This window comes from Hypomesus transpacificus, chromosome 4 (genome assembly GCF_021917145.1).
Source record: "Hypomesus transpacificus isolate Combined female chromosome 4, fHypTra1, whole genome shotgun sequence".
Taxonomy (NCBI): domain Eukaryota; kingdom Metazoa; phylum Chordata; class Actinopteri; order Osmeriformes; family Osmeridae; genus Hypomesus; species Hypomesus transpacificus.
The window spans coordinates 2,626,063-2,643,297 of NC_061063.1; the positions used below are offsets into that span (position 1 = coordinate 2,626,063).

Sequence of the window (17,235 nt, forward strand, 5' to 3'; positions counted from 1 at the left end):
AAATCGAAGAAACACAGTACATTAAACTGTAATTTCATGTGCTCTTGGGGGCCCTCTGGTGGCCACGGGGGCCCTAAGCAGCCGCTTAGTTTGCTTATGTCTTGGGCCAGCCCTGGCTACAATATCCAACTTATCAATTAAAGATTTTCTGGACTGCGTGAGCTTTCTAGCTATCTGTCTGCCTGGACACAATAATTTGCGTTTGGGGGTTAATAAAGTACCTATCTATCTTATCGACTATGGAAACTTTATCATATAGCTTCACATTTTATAATGAGGAGGCTAACAAGTAACTAGCAGGAAGTAGCATCGCTACGAGTGTTATGCTAGGTTGCTAGATAACGGAAGCTAGCTAGCTTTTTTAATGAATGCTCATTATGTATTTGTAGCCTACTTATCATTTTGATAGTAGGCTCATATAGCTAATATAGACACTTAGAGCATGTGTTGCCTTTATTATAAGGCTTATATAAGGCTTTAAATTTTGCCTTTAAATTTTCTCTCTCTGTTTTTTTGGTCCAATATGGCTCTTTTAACATTTTGGGTTGCCGACCCCTGCTTTAGGGAGATGCTATTTTTTATGTAGCCTACATAATTATTATTAGGCTACTGAACCTATACCAATTGGGAATTTGATATGCTGATAACATGATTTACATCTCAGAAATCTTCACATGAACAATCTACATTAAGCCAATTTTGGCCGTGCCAAAAATGATGTTGTGTCCTTGGGCAAGGCACTTCACCCTACTTACCTCGGGGGGATGTCCCTGTACTTACTGTAATAAGTAAGAGGATAAGAGCGTCTGCTAAAATGTAAATCAATATGAAAGAATGCTCAATGCATCTCCATGTCTCCTGATATAGGTGGTTGAAATTGCGAGTGAGTCAGAGGCAGGGGCAGCATGCAGGGGCAGTGGTGACAGCTCTGTTGCTGAGGTGAGTGCTGAAAGGTGACAGGTAGTTGAAGATGTCCCATTGCTTATTGGGAAGTTTAGTTTTCAAAATAATTTATGTCCAGCCCTTTAGTATATGTATAACAACTATGGTAAATAGTTGTGGTAAATGCACTAGAATGCGGGAAATTGCATCTACATCTTTAAAAAAATGTGTCCCCCCCACTCTCAAAATGATGCTGACGCCCATGGCTACTTCTAAACCTCATGGGGCCGCCGCATTTCTGCCCCGTGGTGACCTGCGCTGGGAAAGAGGGAAACAGCATGGATGGGAAAAGTATGTGGGAGAGCGAGCATTAAGAGTTCATAACCTACACACACTTCGTTTGGTAATGTGTCTCCTCACTTTCATAGGGAATACTTTCAGACCTGGCAACCCTGTATTTGACACTTCCGACTCGGAGGTCGGAGATACAGACTCGGAATAAAAAATGGAAAGCGGTGCTTTTTCTTGTAAACGCAGCTTTCGTTAGCGACGTTGATGGACCACCCCCTGGTTAGTCAATGTTCAAGAGTATCAGGCTGAAATGTATCCATCCATCCAAAAGTCATAGTTGGCTACTCATAGCTGTAGTGTGGCTGCCAGATTAGCATTAGCTCTAATTAAACAACTCCCATTTCAGTTCACAGCCGATGCTAAACTTTGCGTAAAATACATTATAGTTATGATAAGTAGACTTAGTCTCTTGGTGTTTGCTGACGTGCACCTTCACAACAAGTATGGTACAATTATTAGTCTGAGCAGACCAAAATAGCTAGATTAGCTAGCAAGGCAACATCCACTAACTACATGGTGACATTTGTTACAGTACCTACAGTACTTTAGGTTAGGGTTACAGACTATGAGAGCGTATAATACTTGTTACAGTATGTCTTTGCTTCCCAACAAATACATAGTGATCCTTAACCCAGAAGTATTGTACTTACATGTCCGTAGTGGAAACTCATTTCGAAATAATAACGTAAGTCTCTGTAGAGACACCACTGCCCAGTCTGTCAAAAGAGTCCACACCCACAGCGCCGACAGTGAAGGTTGCAAATGACGACGTTCGAGTGGAACAAACTGCTGACGACGAGGCGATCTTTGGTGTGTTTTGGACAACCGCCACTAGATGGTGCAACGGTAGCGCTGCCGCCATTTTGTACTGAGTTACAGTCAGAGGCTGTTTATCAATCCACGTTTTTTTCCGTTCTTGTGTTCTTGCGAACTCGTTGAAGTCATCTTTTATTGCCCAAGTACGGTTCCAATCCAAAGAACACAAGTCACCAAGAACGCCCAAAATACCCGGAAATGTTCCTTATCCGCCCCTTTTATCGAGGATGCATCGGATGGTGACTTGACCAGCGAGAACGCTTCTGATTTCCCTGAAGTCATTGCAAGATGTCAAGCGAGGCGGACAAACCTCACAACTGTAAAAGTGCGTTCACACTGCAGCGACGCGATGCGAGCTACAACATGTTTTCCATTCATTTTCTATGGAGCCAGGCGAATCGCTTGCGTGGTGCATTGTGGGTAGCGACGCAACGCGACAGAGTTGAGACAGAGGCTGTGTCTACTACCGCGCACTTGTGCACTTCGAGCACTGACTTTCAGTGCTTAGGGCGCTTCACTCACAAAACCAGAATAATTCAGTGCACTGAAAGTACCCGGATGGCGCACTGCAAACGGTCCAAAAAAACAGTGTACAACGATGGACACTACTCGCCCTAAACGGGCGCCATCTTGGCTACGTAGCGGAAAAGGAGGAGCCCTTTCGACAGCTTTTTCCAGTTGAGTGGAGAAGCACATTCATTTTGGCAGGTTTTGCGGGTGTGGCGAGCAGATTTGCGTCCGTCACTTCCACCAAGTGTTTAACGTAGCAGTGTAGCACTTTTCTCTCGAGGCATCGACACACAGCTGACAGGTTAGGCTCTCCCTGTCAATACACATGCTAGAAATAGTTTTGGCTTGCTAATGTTGTTGCTAATGTTGCTAATGCTCTGACATTCTGGTTCTGCTTCGGATGCCATCAAGCGAGATCTCTGGTCGTAGTCAGTCCTTCACTAACCAATCAGCCTTCGTTAGCAGAATGCTAGCGTGTTATGGGCCACAACGACTTACCATGTAAGAAATCGAAAGGACATAAGTACTCGTTCATTCAACTTTTGACTTGTAATCTATGTTGAACATGCAAAAACTACAATCAAATCTGAGATTTATCAACAACAATCAGGCGAAAGAGACAAATTTTGCCGTTTAGCTCCATAGACTCCCATTCATTTTGCACTCGACCACGATCACTCCCAGTGGAACTCTGGTGGAACTGCAACAAAATTCGGTACAATGGGGCTTAATAGGGAGTGGGCAGGCTCTCCTTAAACAGGCTCTGGGTCTACTGTACCAGGTTGCAACCTGATCTCACAGTCTATTTGTAACATAGTGTACGTATTTTTGTGTCCCTCGATTTCGTATACTATGTTACGAAAACCCGCACAACAAGGTAGCGCTTCACCCGAAATGTCACCTAAAATGTGTGTAGCTTATTGTAAATTAATACTCAAATACTGCATTCAGATCCACAATAACAATTATACAAATATAAATCATATATTACTCTACAATATTTACATATTGCTCTCTGCTTGACAGCTCAGTTCTGAGGTGCTTTGCAAGCACCCGTTTGTGGCATTTTAATGGGACGGATCTTCTGTATTTTCAGTATGGAATTACGCCTTGACCTTCATCAATCGCCTGTCAATCAAAATGTGACATCCTTGGTTACGGCGCTGACAAGTGACGTCCATTGTTTTAGAAGTTGGCGGTACGTAGGCCTACCTACCTAAAGATGTTCAGATTTTTTGAAAAAAATTGTAAATGCAGCCTTTCAGGCAGAAAATGTGTGATAATTATGTAATAGTTAAGCAAGTAAACTCAAGGTAGCCATGGGGATGCTCCAAAGTGGAGTTGTAGGTTAAATTTGTGAAAGTGCTAGGGTTGCCAAACGTCCCGATTTGTCTGGGACATCCCGATTTATGGGTGATTTTGATTTGTCCCGTCCGGGACAGCTCCAGTCCCGTTTTCCAATCACAGCCTCGCCGGCCAATAATATGTTACTGCAAACGCACCAAAAATCTTGCAAACGTTGCGATGGGACACGCTAGTTGTCCTTGGTGCCGCTTACACACAACAGTGACACTGACAGATTGAAAGCTAATTTGAGATAATAAAAAGATGGAAAACCAGGCTAAGAAACGTAAACGTAATTACCTTCACTAGACAACGTTTTACCAATTGGACAAACGTTTGTTTGTTGTTTCAAGCTCCAAAAACTATTTTTCGCTGAAATCAGCCCAAAAGTGGGGGGGGGCGGGACGGGAGTGTCCCGCATTTGGGGTTGAGAAAGTTGGCAACCCTAGAAAGTGCATGGAAATAAATGCATGTTAGCCATTAGCAACGCGTGGTCAGAGCATTCATGGAGGCATTCAGTTATTTAATTTAAATGAAATCTTATTTAATGAATGAAATAACTTTTTAAATGAAAGTTATTTAATTAATGAAATCTACTTATGTCTCCCCTGTCCTTCCCCTGTGGGCAGCTTCCCTCAGACGTCTCCTCAGATCCATCTGTCATTTCTCTCTGACCTCCATAGTCTATTTGTCTACTTGTTTGCCTCTCGTCTCATTGCCTGTTGTCCATCTGTCTGTTCGTCTTCCTGTACTGTATATTTATTGTCTGTCTGCCTTGTCCTATGGTCCTTCTCTGTGCCCGCCATTTCTGGCCAGCCCCAACAGTTCTTTTAAGAACCAAAGTTCTGCTATCAAGTAAGTTTAACATTTGAACATAGTCATGTTTAATTAAGTATTGTCATAATCCAATAATAATAAAATCTCAAGCCCATGTCTGCCTTGTCAAACTGCCTTTAACATAGTTTGGTTGCCAGAAAGATAAACTTTCTTTTCAGATGGCCGGTTCTACCAAAAAGAGCTGCACCTCCTGCAAAGGCCACATCAGGGTGGCATACAAAAAGTGTCCCTTGTGTGGAGCAGTCTAGCCCATGAAAAGTAAATTGGAGTCACAGAAGAAACGCTATGACACCCAGTGGGCAGCAACGACTCTTAAGTGAAATAACATCCCCAAAGTCCTTAACTCTGCCAATTTAATGGTAGGATAACAAAAATCTTCAGTCCCTGTCTCTTCACCAAGAATTAAGTGAACGGCATTAGTGACTAATACATTTTGTCCTTTCATTGTTTCAGGTACACAAATTAGATAAGCTTGGGTTTATCCCCTTGCTTTTCCTCGGACGCAAGTCCAAAATGTCCTGTGGCTGGTCTGAGGTGGTGTGTCCTTAGGAATTCATGGATGTGAATGGGACAGCTATCAAAACCATAAAGGAAATTTTTGACAGTGCTTTGACAAGTAGGTGACAGACCCAGTGTTAATATATGTGTGTAGACATATTGTAGACAGATGTGTTGAGCATGGTCATGTAAACATGTCGACATGTAGACAGATGTGTTAGGCATACTTCGGGTTGGCAATGTAATAATTGTAATTTCCCCTCATAATTTTATCAGGTTCAGGATAAGATCAATTGTAGAGTCCCTAAAGCCATAACATTATGACCACCTGTATAATATTCTGTAGGACCCCCTTTTTCTCCTCCTTGTCAGAACAGCTCTGACCCTTCGACTCCACTAGACCTCTGAATATGTGCTACATTTACATTTATTCATTTAGCAGACGATTTTATCCAAAGCGACTTCCAAGAGAGAACTTTACAAAGTGCATAGGTCACTGATAATAACAACAAGATAGCCCCAAAAACAATGCAGGTAGCCAAAACATGAAGCACATATTGTGAACAACCAAAAATAAGTGCCAAACGGAAGAACCATAAGAGCATGCAGTTAAAAAGTTTACAATTAAACAACATGAATCGCTATTGGTGCAAGTGTACCTGGAGAAAAGCAAACAGTAAAAATATATTTCACAGCGAGTATAACAATTTAAATCAGTTGCCACTAACCAACAAGAGCAACAAGTCTCTAAGCAAGAGTCATTGTGATCCTTGAGGAAACTAACATTTGGTCCAGCAAACCATTCCTAAGTACCATTGTACTCACGGAACAAGTGTGTGTGGTATCTGGCACCAAGACATTAGCAGCAGATCCTTTAAGTTCTGTAAATTGCGAGGTGGGAAGTCCATGGATCGGACTTGTTTGTCCAGCACATCCCACATATGCTCGATTGTATTGAGATCTGTGGAATGTAAAGACATAAAACTTTTTGACAACATAAAACCTTCACTTTCATGCCTAATAGGCTATATCCCACCCATTACAGCAGAAGCTGGGGACATCTGCCCCCCCACTCCTGCAGAAGCTGAGGACATCTGCCCCCCCACACCTGTATTTGTAAGAGATGCTGCTCTCCAGAGAAATACAGAAAAAGATATATGAAACTGTACAAGATAAAATCAGAAGGGGTTTTAATCGCCATGAAAGTTTGCACAGACAAGGAATTTACTTTGGCAGGCAGGAATTTACCCATAGATACACATATTTCAAATATATTGGTCTCACTCACTTCAGTATAATATAATATCTGCAGTTTGTACAGTGACCACGTTCATTGCATGAGACATGTATAAATGCTAGTCACTGCATAGTTAAGTTGTTTAAGATTTGTCAAATCTGTCTATTTATGACACAACAGCTGATTGCGAAGCTTGCTGCTGATTAGGTGGACTAATTCCACTAGACACACCATTGTAATACAGGAAGTACTGTTGTTGTAATGGATGCATTTGGCTTTACACTTCCTCTTTAGGGGCCCACTGTTCCGGCTCATTCTAAACATGCAATCCAGGGAAGGAAGAGAAACCGGCCTATAAAAATTGGTTCAACCAATCCCCCCCAAAAAGAAAGGTTCAATAAGCATACACATTCTTGGTTAAACTGATGTTTGTCTCCCATAGATACCAGACGGCATTATTTGAAGTAGATTTATACTCTTATTGGAACCTAATAAGACCACCTCCCACAGTGGACAGACTGACATTGTTTAGATTTCAGAGTTAGTGTTAGACAAGAGGCCATGTTTAGGGATAGGGAGTAATTAAAGACACGTTACTCTATAATCATCACCAAAATGTACATTATTTACCCTATTGTGTCATAATACTAAATAGAACACCACCAAAGATAAGTCTTTATTTAATTTTGTATACCTTTTTTGTAGTTTGCCGTGTACATGCAAATAATAAGGTGTTTCTCTTTCAAGAAGTAGTAAGCAACAGGAAAAATTAGGTAAAATGTTTTGGGGTTTCTTAAATACTTAAAACATCAATGGATGTTCATACATTTACCAGATCAAAACCTTTTTCTTCCATGTGATTTGTTTATGTTAAATGCTTAGGACATGGAGAAGTCCTTGTGCGGTGGCAACCTTATGGTTACGTTATGGTTGGTAAGTAATTCCTGTAAAGTATGTAAACTGTCTAAATAGCTGTGTGTCTTTATCTGTATACTTTATTTTATATGTACAGTATGCTGGCATATCTGAGTAGGGGACATGCAGCGTTTTACAGCGGCGAACAATGGGATGACACCTGGGAGCCTTCAGCCAATTTTCCAAAAGTCAAGTGATTAATAATGTGCGTGCGTGGTTTGGTTTTGTGATGACAGTATTTCAGTAATTAGACAATCATGTTCATTAAAAGTATGTAAACAATGAAGGACAGCTGTGAACATTAAACAGTGTTCTATCACATTAAATGTGATAAAACATTTATTTACATTAACTGAAGATGAAACATTTAGGAAGAAACAAAGGCAGTGATCAGCAGATAAGGGCGGCCGGGGGCCCAGTCCAAGTTCTCACCAAGGATGGACAGGAAAGTGATATGTTCTGAATGTTATTAGTCCGGACTACCTTTTTGCCTGACATGCAATTGTTACAATGTGTTGCTGTCAATGCTGTCGTTTTGAAGGTTATGGCTCTGTCTGATATGACGAGGATCTCTGACCTCACAGTCCATTCGTAACATAGTGGACGTCTTTCTGTGTCCCCAACCCAGTCTCCCATACTTCTGCGTATCTATGACACAGTGACACGTTTACACATCTATTTTGCGTGCCATATATACGCCAAATATATAGGCTGATATATAGGCCCGGTTCTTGTCAGCTCTGGAAGGGCGGTCTGGCAGCTTTCTTGAATTATCCAGATTTCTTTTGAAAAATTCTGATTTAACTCTGTATAACTCCAGACAACTATCTAAATAATTACCACACACGTTAATATCTATTAGTGACCTTCGTAAAATCCGAGTTTGGATGATGACGTAAAATGATGAGCGTTGATGAAGTTCTGCGTGTGATTTGGCACCTCACAGTACATTAGTTACATAGTGTACGTCTTTCTGTGTCCCTTGATTTCGTATACTATGTTACGAAACACCGAACCGCAAGGTGGCGCTTCACCCGAAATGTCACCTTAAATGTGTGTAGCTTATCGTTACGCCTATTCGTAACATAGTGTACGTCTCTCTGTGTACCTCAATTTCGTATACTATGTCACAAAAAACCGAACCGCAAGGTGGCGCTTCACCCAAAATGTCACCTTAAATGTGTGTAGCTTATCGTTACGCCTATTCGTAACATAGTGTACGTCTTTCTGTGTCCCTCGATTTCGTATACTATGTCACGAAAAAACAAACCACAAGGTGGCGCTTCACCCGAAATGTCACCTTAAATGTGTGTAGCTTATCGTTACGCCTATTCGTAACATAGTGAATGTCTTTCTGTGTCCCTCGATTTCTTATACCATGTCACAAAAAAACAAACGCTTCAGCCGAAAGGTCACCTGATATTTGTGTAGCTTATCCCAACGGAACCCCGAGTTAGCTGAAAGCTAATGATAGCTAACTGTCGTTCTTTAAAACTAACGAGATTCCAAACAATCGTAAAACGAAGAAATCTGATATTTTCTAACAACTTGTGTTTAGTTATGCGAAATTACACATGATGACAAACCAAACCGGCTAAATATAGCTACCAACTCTTGCCATACACCATGATATAAGTAGGCCTAGCCTACACAAAAGGTGTGTTCGACTTCATGCAGCGCTGGCGGCGTGGACCAGCCTATGGCATTCACTGCTTCAAGTCAGCTAGGCCAGCTGTCTGTGCCGCCGGCGCTGCATGAAGTTGAATACACCTAAAGTCTCATGGGTAGGCTAATCCCTCGATGGATCATCTCATTTAGAATACTACTCCATTGCCAACTAAGGCATTTAATGCTTAATTTAATGTGTAATATTGATGACCTCTTCAACACCTCTATTATATAATAATCTATTCATACTTTGTATATGATAAATCGTTAAAATGTTCTGTTTTCAAACCCTAAACACGTAAACTTTGAAACATGTAGTTGAACTACGAATATGGCGTCGTTCAACATCTCGATTTAGTGTTTAATGCACAGCAAAATCGCTAGTGTTAAATTAACACCCACAGTGTTCATTTTAACACCAGAAAAGAGTCTATATGCATCCACCCTGTACCGTGTTAAAGTAACACTTTTAAAAGTGTTAAAAAGCTAACAAACAATTTTTGTTGATTTAACACTCAAAATTGTTACCAATCAACACTGCACCAACACTATATAACACTTTACGGTGCTGTATTCACACTACACTGGTGTTAGTGTTAAAATAAAATGTTAAAAAGGAACACAGTTTTTTTTAACACCAACACCAGTGTAGTGTGAAGACAACACTCAGTGTTTAAAATAACTAATACTAACACTTCTGGGTGTAAATAAGAATAACTCTTTTCGGTGTAAAATTCCCCATACCCCACTAACTTCAATAAAAAATGAATGGCAGAAATTGGAGTGAAAATTACCTTTGTATTTAATACATTTTACATTTACAATTTCAGACTTTACAATTCTACGCATATCAGACAAAACTCCAGTAGGGCACAATATATGTTATCTCATCATTGTCAGGTGAAAACTGCCTGTCATAAGGTCTGTAATCTAACAGATCATTCACACAAATGACAGTGAACACATCATCCACCTCCTCAATACTGAATGCATTCAGGTGATCATCGAAATACATTGTCATAACTTTGGTGGTCAAAAGAAATGCTTCATCATCCTTTATAATGATATTCATAATCCTATTAAAAATAGGCATTTCATCTTCAACACTAGTGCAGACAAACATTCCAATCTGATACTCCATAATATTTCACCCAGGAAGTAGTGGAGACACTTGACACATTCAAAGTTTGACAAGACCTCAATACCTCGCTGCCCTCTATATTGCTAGTTAAGACATGTTTAACAGGACCAAACTGAAATCTTTTCAAAATAAAAATTCTCCCAATGAAAAGCCAACTGGTGTTTCTTGACCAGTGTTTTGGTTATGTTTTTGATTTTTTTTACAGACTTCTTGAAGAAGTTGTGTTTCCCTTCGAACCTCATACACCACATATGTATAAGTGGACCTATTTTCCTAATACATCTGGGATAGTGAATCATCAGATGATGCTTTGGGATCAGTCTCTTATCTGTAAACATCAACTTAAAAAGTTTGTGATGGTCAGAAATTAAATGCTTCAAATAATAAGTCATACCATCTGTTATGATTGGTGAAAATACAATGTTGACGATCTGAATCAAAAGTAAAATCAATTTCCAATAACTGTTCTCCTGGTCAACTAAATCTCCAAAAATCAAGTGAGTATTGCGCAGAAGGCACCATGACTCAAATGTCTAAACTTTTTCTCTCCCCTGTCCGAAGGCAGAGATCTCTGACCTCATTCTCTCTCATCGCCCCACCTCCTGTCCCCTTGATCTTATCCCCTCCCCTCTCTTTCAAACCATCTCCCCCTCCATCATAACTTTTCTTCTCCATGTCCTAAACTCCTCTCTTACCTCCAGCACCTTTCCCTCTGCTTTCAAACAGGCCAGAGTTACCCCTCTACTCAAAAAACCCACCCTTAACCCTGCCGTCCTCCAGAACTACAGACCGGTATCACTGCTACCCTTCTTCTCAAAAACAATTGAACGTGCTGTATCTAACCAACTGTCTTACTTTCTCTCTCAGAACAACCTACTTGACCCCAACCAATCGGGCTTCAAGACTGGCAACTCCACAGAGACTGCCCTTCTTTCAGTCACCACTGCCCTCCAGTCTGCCAGAGCGGCTTCCAGGTCATTCGTCATCATTCTGCTGGACCTTTCTGCAGCGTTTGACACGGTTAACCACCAGATCCTGCTCTCCAGACTTTCTGAGATGGGCATCATTGGCACTGCACTCCAGTGGATCTCATCCTACCTGTCGGGAAGATCTTACCAGGTCTCCTAGGGAGGCAAACTGCCAGGCCCTTGCCAGCTCTCCACTTGTGTCCCACAGGGCTCCGTCCTTGGCCCCCTCCTCTTCTCTCTGTACACCACCTCACTTGGACCAATCATCACCTCCCATGGCTTCTCCTACCACTACTACGCTGACACGCAGCTGTACCTGTCGTTCCCCCCGACTGATCCGGGGAACTCAGCTAGGATTGAGGCCTGCCTCACAGACATCTCCGCCTGGATGACCGAGCACCACCTCCAGCTGAACCTCGCCAAAACAGAACTTCTCATCATCCCGGCTAAACCCTCCATCTCCCATGATCTGTCAATCACCCTGGGATCTGCGACGGTGACCCCTTCATCCTCTGCCAGGAACCTTGGGGTTACCATGGATGACGAGCTCTCCCTCACGGCCCGCATTGCCGCAGTCTCCCGGTCTTGTAGATTCACCCTCTACAACATCCGGAAGACCAGGAGATACCTGTCTGAGCACTCCATCCAGCTGCTAGTCCAAGCAATGGTCCTCTCCAAGTTGGACTACTGCAACTCGCTGCTCGCTGGTCTCCCAGCATGTGCAACCCACCCTCTTCAGAGGATTCAGAACGCAGCGGCCCGCCTGGTCTACAATCTACCCAGATGCTCCCATGTTACCCCGCTCCTCATCTCTCTCCACTGGCTACCCATCAACCTCCGTATCAGATTCAAGACCCTGGTACTGACCTTCCCGAGCAGTGAACGGGACTGCACCCGACTACATCAAGTCTCTCCTGTAACCTTATACCCCCACCCTTCACCTATGGTCTTCCTCAGACAATCGCCTGGTGGTCCCACCGCTCAAGACTGCCAGGTCCCAACACAAGCTATTCTCCTGCCTGCCCCCCCAATGGTGGAACCAGTTCCCCACCTCCATCAGGGACACTGACTGTCTCCCCACCTTCAAGAAAAGGCTCAAGACGCACTTGTTTTCCGGGAGTACAACGGCACTTAGGAATGCTCTGCTGGACCTGTTGTTAGTTTCCTCCAGGATCACAATGACTCTTATTGAGTGACTTGTTGCCCCTATAGGTTAGTTATAACGAAGTTAAGTCTTGTACTCGCTGTGAAATATTTTACTATTGATTGTTCTTCTACAGGTACAGTCCTGCATTTTTTTGTGTTTCATGTTGTTTTAATTTGTAACTTGTATAACTGCATGCTCTTATGGGTCTTCCCTTTTGGCACTTGTTTAGTTTTTTCACAATGTATGCTTCATGTTTTGGCTGCTTGCAATGTTTGGGACTACCTCGTTGTTATGATCAGTGACCTATGCTCTTTTGTAAAGCTCTCTCTTGGAAGTCGCTTTGGATAAAAGCGTCTAAATGTAAATGATGACTGAATGGCATTGAGACCAAAGTCATTGCTACCATCATTAACTTTAACTCCACTGGTTCTGTTCTTTCTCTCATTGTATCCATAGTTAAAACTCTGAATCCTTTGTGAAAGGGTGTTTAAACATATGAAGTCCTTCACCAAGTACTGAAAAATACGTTTTAACTCATACTGAACAACACCTTCTAGTAAGTCCTGCAAAATATCCACTGCATAATTGTTTGAGGAATGAAAAAACTGCAGTGCATTTAGAGGACAGGGTCTCTTAACACCAAATGAGTGTATTAGAGAGGGATCTTGTGTCATGGTATTGCAGTGTTCAGAGTAGAGCTCCTTTGAGCGAAGAATTAAGTCTGGGTCATCCTCACTAAAGACTGACTGCAAACTTGCTTTGTCAGTTAAACAAAATCGACAACAGTAACTTGCACTGAACGACTAGACCATACCAAAAAGGCCATGTATAGCTAAATTATCACCAGTAACCTGAATAATAGATCCCTTTAATGGTGTATCTGAAAAGGGCACCTTGATTCCCTGGACCTCTAAAACTTTTAAGTTATCAACAAAAGGCTGTAGGATTGGACCAAAACCATATTTTTTTAAGTCCTCTGAATGAAAAAGTACCACAAGACGAATGTTCATCTGAATTCAGCTTTGTTGGCAAATTACTTAAAATGAAGGAAACACAGCCAAGTTTGTGTATTCCTTTTTTAGATCCTAGCGGATTGGCAGTTTCGAAATCGTCATAATATAGCTGAATTTGAAGTGCATGTTTTTGCTGTGAAAATAATGTATGCTTTCTGAAATATGAACCATCATTAATGTCTTTGAAAAATCCATCTTCATGAAGCTTAACTTGCTGGAAACATACATGAATTTGTCATTGACCGGAATTTGACTGTATAGACCGCTAGTTCTATCTTTGCGTACATCATAGCGCACACCAAGAACATGTTTTACCGATTTTCCATTTTTTCTTGAAATGTCTTTGCCTCTTAGTTTCCGTATTGAGGAGTGAAAATTGATTTTCAAGCTGCTCAAAACAGTCTTTAACTTTATCTCGAGCTTCTTTAGTTACCTCAGATGAAAGACATTTAAGAACAGCTTCCTGTGCTTGGATATGGACGTCATTTACAAGTTCTTCCATTGAACCAACTAAAGACTGCACAGTACTTTCAGAGACTCCAGATGCTTGTACTTGAGCAATAATAGAGCTACACATATCTAGTAACTGCCTTTTTTCTAAAGGAGCTGGGTCATGAACAGGAAGATCTGCACTTGGCAGTGAAACAGGAACACAAACATTGTCAACATTGTCCAAATGAGCATCAGAACCTGGAGCTACACAATCTCCATGTACTCTCAATAAATGTTTCTTGAATCCACAATACGTGTAAAAAATAGATGAACTCCCACGTTCCCCACATGTCAAACGTAATGTACGTCCTGGGTACAAAGCATGACTGAACTTCAAATGTTGTAAAAAAAAATTGAACAACTTCTGTGCTGTTCCTTGCAAATGTAACAGGTGAACATTTTCACGCCTCTATGTTATCAACTCTCGCTCTGATTTCCTTGACCCTCGGACTTTCCTTGGCAGTGCCCACGTCAATGCCATACACCGTTGTTTGGATAAATGTGTAGAAGTTGAACAAGGCCTCATCATAGGATACAGCAAACACAAAGTGCGCCTTAAACAGTTCATCGAAGGCAGCTACAGTTGTCTGCTCCATGCAGGGAATGGCCTTCTGGTCAAGGATGACGTATAACGTCTGGATACTATTTTTCTTTTCTCCATCGCAGAGGAGGAAGGGCTGTGCTGATCCAACCTTTTCAAGGAAGGTCACCATGCATTTTTTCCACCTTCCTTTAGCTGGTCAGGTGTTAAACACCTCTAAATGAGATACACATTGCATGTTAAAGACCAGATTACAACCGTAAAACACATTTAGAAAATGCAATGATGAATAAAATAAGATGAAACATCCCATTTTCGACCCATCCCTCACTAAGAGGCGTTTTCTTTCAATAGCTTTGAGGGGGTGAGATACACACAGCTGACCAAAGAAAAGACAAATCATAGGTCTATCAAGTGATGTAAGAGGCGAAGCAACAGTAATCATCTATGTCTAGAATATATACCTTCATAAACTTGACCACATGTTCAACAGCTTCAGTGGCACTGATTTTACCATGTCTTTTTCCTTTTGCAGTTGCAGGATGTGAATGAGCATGAGGATAGCTGCCAAGTCACTGTCCCATCCTAGTGAATTAGAATGACAAACGCCCACATCCTATGAGTATACACAGTCATAGTTTATAGGCGCATTGAATACTGGTGAACACAAACATTTGTGTACACTTGCCATAATCATTTGATTCCTCCGACAGAAGGTCATTCACAGGAGTACCAGTGTAAAGGCCTTTGCAGACAGTGAGAATCCTCGGTTTGTAGAAGGTTGGCCACTTTGCAATAAACTTGCATGAGATGTCTTCTCCAAAGAGCATTGTGAAGTCTTGGTCAATCTAACACACAAAAAAACATGTCAAAACATGATCTAATAATAATTATAACAATCTAGTCTCTATTTTTCTTACCAAGCCTGGTGTATCCAAGAATCGGGGGAAGTCATCTAGGATGAGTGAAGACTGGTCTGGATCATGTAGCATTTTCTAACGGTGCTTGAATGTTGCCTTTATTTTCTCTTTGACAACTGGGCGGTCCGCTGAATGCTTTATTACGGACATCGGTTCTCTTCTTTCATCACCTGACAGCTGCTCAGATGTTGATGTCTCACGCAAGGTCTTAGGGCCATCTTGATAAACAGACTTGGAGCTCCTCTTGTAGACACTTGAACTTTTGCGCTGAACCGTCTTCATTCTGTAGGCCAGGTATTCAGGAGCTGAAAAGCACTTTAAAGCAATAAAAAAATAAAAGTCTCTTAAACTGAATCTAAGGGCTACATAGCTTCAGAAAACACCTTTGCCATGTAATAACACCCACAGTAACACGTTAGAGCAGTGAAAACATCAAGAAAACCCTTCAGCCAGAAGTTAAATGCCAAACATTGAAAATGCATGGAAAACGCTATTCAGGAGCTGAAAAGCACTTTAAAGCAATAAAAAAATGAAAGTCTCTTAAACTGAATCTAAGGGCTCCACAGCTTCAGAAAACACCTTTACCATGTAGTAACACCCACATAACACGTTAGAGCAGTGAAAACATCAAGAAAACCCTTCAGCCAGAAGTTACATGCCAAACATTGTAAATGCATGGAAAACGCTATTCGGGAGCTGAAAAGCACTTTAAAGCAATATAAAAAGGAAAGTCTCTTAAACTGAATATAAGGGCTACACAGCTTCAGAAAACACCTTTACCATGTAGTAACACCCACAGTAACACGTTAGAGGAGTGAAAACATCAAGAAAACCCTTCAGCCAGCAGTTACATGCCAAACATTGTAAATGCATGGAAAACGCTATTCAGGAGCTGAAAAGCACTTTAAAGCAAAAAAAAAATGAGAGTCTCTTAAACTGAATCTAAGAGCTACAAAGCTTCAAAAAACACCTTTACCATGTAGTAACACCCACAGTAACACATTAGATCAGTGAAAACATCAAGAAAACCCTTCAGCCAGCAGTTACATGCCAAAAATTGTAAATGCAGTGAAAACGCTATTCAGGAGCTGAAATACACTTTAAAGCAATAAAAAAATGAAAGTCTCTTAAACTGAATCTAAGGGCTAAAAGGTTCAAAAAACACCTTTACCATGTAGTAACACCCACAGTAACACATTAGAGCAGTGAAAACAACAAGAAACCCCTCAGCCAGCAGTTAGATGCCAAACATTGTAAATGCATGGAAAACGCTATTCAGGAGCTGAAAAGCACTTTAAAGCAATAAAAAAATGGAAGTCTCTTAAACTGAATCTAAGGGCTACACAGCTTCAGAAAACACCTTTACCATGTAGTAACACCCACAGTAACACATTAGAGCAGTGGAAATAACAAGAAAACCCTTCAGCCAGAAGTTATAAGCCAAACATTGTAAATGCATGGAAAACGCTAATCAGGAGCTGAAAAGCACTTTAAAGCAATAAAAAAATGAAAGTCTCTTAAACTGAATTTAAGGGCTACACAGCTTCAGAAAACACCTTTACCATATAGTAACACCCACAGTAACACGTTAGAGCAGTGAAAACATCAAGAAAACCCTTCAGCAAGCAGTTACATGCCAAACATTGTAAATGCATGGAAAACGCTATTCAGGAGCTGAAAAGCACTTTAAAGCAATAAAAAAATGAAAGTCTCTTAAACTGAATTTAAGGGCTCCACAGCTTCAGAAAACACCTTCACCATGTAGGAACACCCACTTAACACATTAGAGCAGTGAAAACGTCAAGAAAACCCCTCAGCCAAAGATATATGCCAAACATTGTAAATGCATGGAAAACGCTATTCAGGAGCTGAAAAGCACTTTAAAGCAATAAAAAAATGAAAGTCTCTTAAACTGAATTTAAGGGCTACACAGCTTCAGAAAACACCTTTACCAT

The 17,235-nt window shown here is 41.2% G+C and overlaps 1 protein-coding gene and 1 long non-coding RNA gene across 8 annotated transcripts in view; one reads left to right on the top strand and one right to left on the bottom strand.

Annotated features, from left to right (window-relative positions):
• Positions 1-2,004, bottom strand: part of pef1 (penta-EF-hand domain containing 1) — a 27,788-nt gene extending 25,784 nt beyond the window's left edge. Inside the window, exon 1 of the mRNA XM_047019435.1 lies at positions 1,884-2,004. Within this exon, the coding sequence (XP_046875391.1) occupies positions 1,884-1,904 (21 nt within the window). The 5' untranslated portion in view covers positions 1,905-2,004. The remainder of the gene's footprint in view (positions 1-1,883) is intronic.
• On the top strand, positions 1,121-11,104 carry LOC124467236. Of its 7 annotated transcripts, XR_006956065.1 has the most exons (5): positions 1,121-1,452; positions 3,656-3,757; positions 4,533-5,099; positions 5,194-5,356; positions 6,284-9,049. It is a non-coding gene; the product is annotated as an uncharacterized LOC124467236 (long non-coding RNA). The 7 variants fall into 7 exon arrangements; XR_006956064.1 differs by lacking the exons at positions 1,121-1,452; positions 3,656-3,757 and adding an exon at positions 11,067-11,104 and having other exon boundaries at positions 4,309-5,099; positions 6,284-7,408; XR_006956066.1 differs by lacking the exons at positions 1,121-1,452; positions 3,656-3,757 and having other exon boundaries at positions 4,309-5,099; positions 6,284-6,867; positions 7,358-9,049.
• Positions 11,105-17,235: the final 6,131 nt, after the last annotated feature.